The 9424-nt window shown below is 46.3% G+C and overlaps 1 protein-coding gene across 1 annotated transcript in view; it reads right to left on the bottom strand.

Annotated features, from left to right (window-relative positions):
- drp2 (dystrophin related protein 2) overlaps positions 1–8695 on the bottom strand; it is a 116804-nt gene extending 108109 nt beyond the window's left edge. Inside the window, exons 1-2 of the mRNA XM_064955840.1 lie at positions 8680–8695; positions 4690–4867 (exon numbers count right to left, since the gene is read on the bottom strand). Coding sequence (XP_064811912.1) covers positions 4690–4867; positions 8680–8695 — 194 coding nt within the window. The remainder of the gene's footprint in view (positions 1–4689; positions 4868–8679) is intronic.
- Positions 8696–9424: the final 729 nt, after the last annotated feature.

Here is a 9424-nt window from a genome sequence, read left to right as displayed (position 1 = left end):
ATGTAATTGGAGCAGTATAACTAAATGTTTTGTCATATCAGTTTTATACAGTCTGATATACTACGTCTTACAGCCAATCAGCATACAGGGATCGCAAGTCCCGGTTTATAATATTAAATAATGAATGGCTCCCTAATTCCCTGTGGAGTGTTCCACCCCGCTAGGAGCCTGCATGGTACCATTCCCAAAAGATGCTGGAGCTGTGTCCCCTCCGTTTCTCTTAAACTTCATCTCCCGTCCCCTCCGCTGCCCGTATGAAGCCAATGATACTCTCCCAAGCTGGAACAGGAATTATATACAGTTACACACTCTAGTTTGCCCCGAGTAGAACAAGACAGGCGAATCGACTAACATGGTTAAGCGAGGCAACTCATTAGGGAACCAATAAGAGCATTTAAACACAACCCCCTGAGGCTACCAAAACCTAATTCTGACACTAAAGAAACTATATTTACTGACAATGACATCCCACCCACACCAACTGACTAGACGATTGATGTCTGAATGATCCAATAATATTTAAGTTCTTCCCACCTCTACTATCCCATTGGCCCGAGGGCTATTTTCACACTTGACCCTTAACTAATGTTGGATAGAAGGTCTATTCAGGAATCATTATCATGTAATTGGAGCGCAACAGAGCCTGTAGAGGCTAGGCCTAGTAAGGAGATACTGCAGGGAAGAGCTGGTGGAGGATAAAGTGGGGCACAACACTGACTGTAGTTAACACTGACTGACTATAGGGGGTACTGCCAGGATATGAGAGAGGGGGGGTGGGACATACAGAGAGAGGGAGGTAGAGAGAACTACAGAGAGAAAGAGAGAGAGAGAGAACTACAGAGAGAGAGAGAGGGGATGATGGAAAGGGACAAGAGTGAAAAAAAACTACAGAGAACCCTGCTATAACCCAGCCAGAGGCCTGCTATAACCCCAACATAGCCATACTATAACCCCGACATAGCCATACTATAACCCCGACATAGCCATACTATAACCCCGGCATAGCCATACTATAACCCCGACATAGCCATACTATAACCCCGACATAGCCATACTATAACCCCGACATAGCCATACTATAACCCCGACATAGCCATACTATAACCCAGGCAGAGACCTGCTATAACCCCGACATAGCCATACTATAACCCCGACATAGCCATACTATAACCCCGACATAGCCATACTATAACCCCGACATAGCCATACTATAACCCAGCCAGAGGCCTGTTATAACCCAGACATAGCCATACTATAACCCCGACATAGCCATACTATAACCCCGACATAGCCATACTATAACCCCGGCATAGCCATACTATAACACCGACATAGCCATACTATAACCCCGACATAGCCATACTATAACCCCGACATAGCCATACTATAACCCCGACATAGCCATACTATAACCCAGGCAGAGATCTGCTATAACCCCGACATAGCCATACTATAACCCCGACATAGCCATACTATAACCCCGACATAGCCATACTATAACCCAGCCAGAGGCCTGTTATAACCCAGACATAGCCATACTATAACCCCGACATAGCCATACTATAACCCAGGCAGAGACCTGCTATAACCCCGACATAGCCATACTATATCCCCGACATAGCCATACTATAACCCAGCCAGAGGCCTGTTATAACCCAGACATAGCCATACTATAACCCCGACATAGCCATACTATAACCCCGACATAGCCATACTATAACCCAGGCAGAGACCTGCTATAACCCCGACATAGCCATACTATAACCCCGACATAGCCATACTATAACCCCGACATAGCCATACTATAACCCCGACATAGCCATACTATAACCCAGCCAGAGGCCTGTTATAACCCAGACATAGCCATACTATAACCCCGACATAGCCATACTATAACCCCGACATAGCCATACTATAACCCCGGCATAGCCATACTATAACCCCGACATAGCCATACTATAACCCCGACATAGCCATACTATAACCCCGACATAGCCATACTATAACCCCGACATAGCCATACTATAACCCCGACATAGCCATACTATAACCCCGACATAGCCATACTATAACCCAGCCAGAGGCCTGTTATAACCCCGACATAGCCATACTATATCCCCGACATAGCCATACTATAACCCAGACAGAGACCTGCTATAACCCAGAAAGAGAACTGCTATAACCCAGACATTGCCCTGCTATAACCCAGATATAACCATACTATAACCCAGACAGAGACCTGCTATAACCCAGACAGAGCCCTGCTATAACCCAGACAGAGCCCTGCTATAACCCAGACAGAGCCCTGCTATAACCCAGACAGAGCCCTGCTATAACCCAGACAGAACCCTGCTATAACCCAGACATATCCCTGCTATAACCCAGACAGAACAGAGAATACAGAGACTTGCTCAGAGGGTCTGGCCCTCAGTCACAGTGGATCAGAGCACAGGAAGGTGGCACTCTGAAATCATCCCAGCAATGCCATGTCTCCCTCCCTCCACGGGCACATACTGTACATACCCAGCGTGCCAGTCTGCCACCCACGTCACCCCCAGAGGGAATTCTCCACAGGCCACAGTATGTCAGTGTTACACACACCACCAGAACAATAGCCCACTGTTGCAAGGGCATAACAAAGATAACCTCTATAAACTTTTATATCATGATGATGAAGAGGATGATCAGTAAGTTGGGCCTAACTGAAAGGCTTGGGACCATTTGGGCATCAATTCAGTTAGTAATTCAAATTGCATTGCTCACACACAATAACACGGTCTCGTTCAAACGAGTAGCACTTTCCTCAAGCTCGAGGCACGTTACGTTATACGAAGGGTTCAAGTGTTGCATCCACCTGCAATAGTAGCTCATCTGATGTATACCTGTTTCATCACCACGCCCGAGGAAATCAAGTGTTTTCCCATTCACATCTGTAACAATCTAGAGTTCATTATGCCAGCTATGTCTACAGAATACCTATCATATGGAGCTGTGGCGTCATTGGTTGGAGTCTTAATCATAACAAAGCTCAAGCAACCAACCATTGCCTCAGCAACTGTATAATAAACACAACGTAAATGACAGACTGTACTCGGTCTAGTCCTTCGACTTTTTATATAATTACCTCTACTGGTGTGACTCACTGAGAGAAGCAGTTCTTAATGTTCTTAATGTCAACCTTCAGAATCTGTGAATTACCAAGCTTGTCAACGTGTTTCAACGCACTGAGCATTCAAACGTAGGTTCGTAATAATCATTCAGCATTATGCCTTACAGATACTCTCAATGTACAGTGCCTACACACACAATGAATGCTGATCGCCACAAAGAAGCTACAGTCGTCTACACAGGACCATGGTTGCAGTGTGGTTTCTATGGCGACAGGCAGAAGCAGGAGAAGCAGGAGAGGCCTTGGCCAGTTAGTCATCAGGAGGACTTTAACCCCACAATTTCTCCTCCTCCTCTTTCTATATCTGCCATTGGAACAGAGGCTCCAACACCACATATCCATCAAACCCTGACAAGCCATTATAAAAACCAACCTCCACTTGTCCAGGAGTTGGCACTCAGTCCTGTACACATCTCTCGGGGACATCTCTTGGCTTTCACGCTCCACTCGCTCTCCACTCATGACTGTTGTTGTAGCGATCTGTCTCTCTCTCGCTGTGGGCCAAATGATGTCAGAAGGGGTTGAGTGTGTGTGCGTGTGTGTGTGTGTGTGTGTGTGTGTGTGTGTGTGTGCGTGCGTGTGTGTGTGTGTGTGTGTGTGTGTGTGTGTGTGTGTGTGTGTGTGTGTGTGTGTGTGTGTGTGTGTGTGTGTGTGTGTGTGTGTGTGCGTGCGCGTGTGTGCGTGCGTGCGCGCGTGTGTGTGCGTGCGTGCGTGTTGGTGGGTTTGCCTGGGTGTGTGTGTCTGGGTGTGTGTATGTGTGTGTGTGGGTGTGTGTGTGTCTGTGCAAGCGTATGTGTGTGCTACCACTGCAGGACATCCATAGAGATCTCATTACAATACGCTGCAGGGAGAACTGTCTTAACCAATATCCCCACTAATATATTCCTTCCTATGTCCCCTCTGGATGAATTGGGATGTTCGGGGTCAAGCTAGTAATTAAGGGATGCCAGCTGAATTGAAGACATACCAATGATATGCCAGGCATGGGCGCCATCCAATTAAGCATCAAAGCAGTACTACAGTTGTTCCTAATTGTTTTGCCTATGCAGACCTCTCAAGTATAAGTGGCTAGGCCCACTCGGAGTTGGGAGAGAATATTTCATTTCGTGACCGCACATTATAGAGACAATTTTTTTTTAATTGTGGGAACAGTAGTGAACAAATTGGATTAACAGGTTTGAAACGCAAGTACAGCAAGGATATTAGAAATATCAACACCTCAAAAACATCGACTCATGAAGGACTCACTGGAAGACGCATGTTTGCACAGCATGTTGTGAGAGCATGGTTTTGAAATATGTTTTCTTGAAGTTATTTTGTTGATTCTCTCCCATTGCCTAAAGTAAATGGCATTTGATTTGCATTGAAACCCAATGTAAAACGCATCCTACACCCATTGAAAACACAATGTAAAACACATTCTTCACCCATTGAAACCAGGTGCACAACACACTCCCATTGAAACCCAATGTAAAACACAATCCTAACCCCATTGAACCCCATTGTAAGCAGCCTCTTACCGGATGTTGAGGGACTTGCGTTTGATTTCGTTCCAGCAGAGGTTCATGTCTCCAGACGCGTGGTGCCCTCCCAGTCTGCTACACTCCGTCCCCACCACTCCGTCCTCCTGCCCTTCAGGATCCACCGTGGACTGGCAGGGCACACAGTGGCATCCCGGCCACCCAGGCCGTCCCGCTGCTACACACACACACACAACACAGAATACATCCACATTAGCACACGAGCCCATATCATTGTAACTCATGAATAGGGCACTGCGTTTTACCCGAACATTGTAGCATCACCAGGATAAAGTCAAAGCCCTACTCTTATACATGTCTACACTTGGATGTGTTGGCAAATACACGTGCATACAGCCAGACCTGAGACGCATGAAAGATTTAGAGCAACCATTCCATCCTTTACATTATTCCATTGCATTAAGCAACAGCAGCACAGCCGGAAACCTTTCTCTCAGACTGGAGAGGCTCTGAGAGGAACCAGGCCCTGCTGGAAGTGGAAGGCATCAGGGATTCGGTTCACACTACACCCACTCACACACAGACATGCACACACGCACACGCACACAAACACACACACACACACACACACACACACAGCTATCTCTCTAGCTCTATAGACTGCTGCAACCGGGATGCTTTGCCAAAAACTACTTTCGCCTGAAATGTGTCATGGGAGAACTTTGGTTGCAGTGTCAACATTTGAAGCGAAATACACTCCCTCCTGAGAGAGAGTGGGGAGAGAAAAGAGAGAGAGAGAGAGAGAGAGAGAGAGAGAGAGAGAGAGAGAGAGAGAGCATTAGACTCCATGGAGGCTCATCACCTATCCACAGGCTTACAGTATATCGCTCCTCTCTCTCCCTCTCTCTGTCTCTCCTCTCTCTCCCGTTCTGTCTGCCTCTCATTGTTGAGACATCCCTCTGTTTGTTCAAGGGTAATTTCTCCATCTTGTATTAATCACCATCTCGCTCTCTCTCCTCCTCTTCCTCTGTATAATCCACTGATGGGATGATTAATCCTCTAACTCTCTCTCTCTTCATGGTTCATCAGACATGTGGATAGGAGTTCAGACACTGTTAATAACTAGAAAACACACAGGCTCACTGGAACTCCAGCGATTGAACCATATTAAAACAACCAGCAGCGTGAGCAGCCAACAGGACCTTTTCCCCGGCTTAGCCTAATATTGCTGAGCAATTATGACTATACACAGACGGACCATAATAACACACCACATGGCAATACAGAGTGATATGGAGCGGGATGACCATGTTTTGTTTGTTTACTTGATGGCAAATTGAGCTGAATCAACAGAAAGCTCATCAACAACAGCAGTGGCGGATGAATTGCGCCCCTGGCTATGGCTTTACAGGAAGGCATTTTTCCAGCCAATGTGAAGCCGGAGCCTTGTGTTAGTCATGCCGGAACAGTGGGCTGGCCTGGGCTCTCCATCTTCCTCTCCTTTCTCTGTGTCTAGACCGGTGGCCAAAGAACGGACACAGAGACAGGCACTGGCATGGTCACTGACAAATGCGTCAGGCAGGAGCACCAGCACCAGACCAACATACCCATGCATGCACTCACAACACACACATACACACACACACACACACACACACACACACACACACAACTAACACACACTAACTCACTTGATTTGACACACAAACCACTGAAAATCATGGACAAACTTTCTCCCTTTCGTACACACAGACTCACACACACATACACACACACTTATATTCCCCAAAACAATTACATACCATAAATTCAGTAAGGTATTTGACATGAACTCACATTACACAAATGGACACATGGGTATGATTTTCTTGTATACTTCAAAACACAGGTATATCTCTAGACATATACTATTGGCTGTCTTGACTCAGTGTTGTATCTGATGATCGCCGAAGCACTCTTCTGTTTTCCCAAGAGGGCTGAGCCTGTGTGGGGAGCACTGAGGTTTACCGGTAAGCTCTTCGCTTCATGCTGCAGCACTAGGCTGTATTCATTTTGTTGCTTTGGCAAGGATTCTCACCTAGACTGTGTTGAATAAAAACCGTTTCACACCGATTCCTAACATCACCACCATTTCAAAACCTAGCTCACCAATATACTTCAACATATTTGCATCCAATGACCATGTTTATCCAAAATGTACTCAAAAGTTTCTGCGTATTTTCCCAAGATGAGAAATAAACCAGATCAAATGCATTCCAAGATGATACACAGTTTTTCCTCATCTCCCAGACAGAAGACAACTAACTGTTCCAACTACGCAGATGAAACTGCCAGCTGATCAAAGGACTGACAGTAGCTCTAACTCTTGTCTACACACGTACGTACAACACCTTGATAATAAACTCCAGGTAAGAACAACACCACTTCTCTCAGATCTGTTTATCTGAGAAGCAGCAGTGCAATATCTCCAGATGCTAGCGCTGCAACAGTGATCCTCCCCCATCGCGATAATATTATCACTATTATAACATTGTATTTCTTGCTACACTGTTTATACACACCACCTGTATTTATATACTGGGTTCTTGACATGTTTCACTGTAATATATCTACTTCTGTACATATCATTCTTTAATATATATTTTTCATGTACAGTATATACGCATAGACTGCTTTTGGATGACTGATACAGGTGTTGTTTGGGTTGAGGATTCGTTCTGGTCTTTTTCTATTCATGGTGTCATATCATCATTTTAATGGTGAAAGGGGAAATGCCCAAGTCATTATGTTGTCTGCTATCGATAACATTCCACAGCTTCCTCATGCAGCGCAGCTATGGTCATCAAGTTACCTGCGCTTGTGTATTCCCACTAGCACTGGATGCGCTGATAACTCCTTTATTGAGGGAAAAATGCACCTACTACGACTGTGATATTTGTAAGTTGCTCTCGATAAGAGCATCAGCTAAATTACTCAAATGCAAAATCACGTTGAGCCCAAGTGTACATCTTTTTTTAATATAAGCCTACACATGCAGTGCTGTAGAGCAAGGAAAAGGCTGTCTCCAGCTGTTGGGGGTTTCGTTTGGGAGTCCATCATTCAGCTCCGGAATATCCAGGGGCCTTCTCAAATGCTCTGACATCAAAAGATGCTCCAGGGAATGCTGCTTCACATTCTTCTTCCTGGCAGCATAGTAGTTAGGTCATTTCCTGCAAGTCGACCCGGGAAATAAACACACTGGGAGATTTTTTGTTGTTGGTGCATTTGGGAACAGAGTGGAAAAGGTCAAGAGGAAAGGATTCAAAACACATGCTGCTCTGCTGTGCACACCCACAAACACCCACTCATTGAAGTGGCTTAGCATTGGGGTTCTTGTGGTCCTTCGTAGCTCAGTTGGTAGAGCATGGCGCTTGTAAATCCAGGGTAATGGGTTTGATTCCTGGGAAAACCAATATGTAAAATGTATACACGCCTGAATGTAAGTCGATTTAGATGAAAGCCTCTGTTAAATTTGCACTGGACTATTGAGCTAGTAACACAAGCATTTCGCTGCACCCACAAATTTGATTTAATTTCAAGTGGGATTCCACACTATTCTCAAAGTGACATTTGTCCTGTCTATGGCCTGCAGAAAATGGAGGGAATGCAGTAATGGCTTTGGTGAGGAGGGTGCGGTGTGAGGAGGGTGCGGTGTGAGGAAGGTGCGGTGTGAGGAGGGTGCGGTGGGGACACAGAGAGACAGAGGCTCCCTCTCCGGTCCATGAACTTATTGTCGCTGCACATTCCTCATCCCACCAACCTGGTCCTCTACTCTCACAAACTAGGCCCAGGAAAAGGCCACCTGCCCAGTGTCTTCAGTCAGCCACCTTCAGTGACGTACAGGCTACAGTTTCGTGCGGTGGTCTATCGAAAGCATTTTGGAATTTCCCTTGTGGTCCCTCAAGATGAACGGGGAAGGGAGCCTTGTGACCTCTCTGCCGAAACAACGCACTCGTCTTTGGAGATGAAGCAACGTGCTGGAGCTCTCACATGGGTTAAACGGCATCGCTGCTTGGGATTAGGTATGTACTCCTCCTTTCCTCTCCTCTCCTTCCAGACCAGAGAAAGTTACTGGCATCAGAAGACTAATGCCATAGTCCAGTCTTAAACCAGTGATGGGTCCTGATCCCCCATCTAGGAATCACTGTAATGAAGTGACCACCATACAACGGTACACACAGTGACACCCAGAATAGATCTGCCACGCAGCACAGGCAGTATCCACCGGGACACGACTCTGTGGCTGTGAATTTTGTTATGTCACAGCCTAACACAGCCTTATAACACAACTTTGGCTTGAACAACTAAATGCCAGGCCAACACAGACTTAGATAGAGAATGGGCATCCAGTTTGTGTGGGGGGGTCTAGTTTACGTGTGTGTGTGTGTGTGTGTGTGTGTGTGTGTGTGTGTGTGTGTGTGTGTGTGTGTGTGTGTGTGTGTGTGTGTGTGTGTGTGTGTGTGTGTGTGTGTGTGTGTGTGTGTGTGTGTGTGTGTGTGTGTGTGTGTGTGCTTTCGTGCATGTGTGTGTGTGTGTGTCACATGTCTATCTATTCACAGAGAACTGAGTTGGAGCCTCCTCCTGTAGCAGCTGCCTGATGGGGGTTAGTGGTGCCTCTATCTCCATGCTCCACTGCCCCATATCCCATATTCCCCCAATGGCCACCGGTTTGAGCTGACCGAGCCGCCAGGAAAAACCCAGCAGCACTAGAGTTTGCTCACGCTCACGCAGGACA

Source organism: Oncorhynchus masou, chromosome 32 (genome assembly GCF_036934945.1).
Source record: "Oncorhynchus masou masou isolate Uvic2021 chromosome 32, UVic_Omas_1.1, whole genome shotgun sequence".
In the NCBI taxonomy this organism is placed as follows: domain Eukaryota; kingdom Metazoa; phylum Chordata; class Actinopteri; order Salmoniformes; family Salmonidae; genus Oncorhynchus; species Oncorhynchus masou.
The sequence above is the reverse complement of the archived record's forward strand: the minus strand, read 5'-3'. Positions and strand labels throughout refer to the sequence as shown.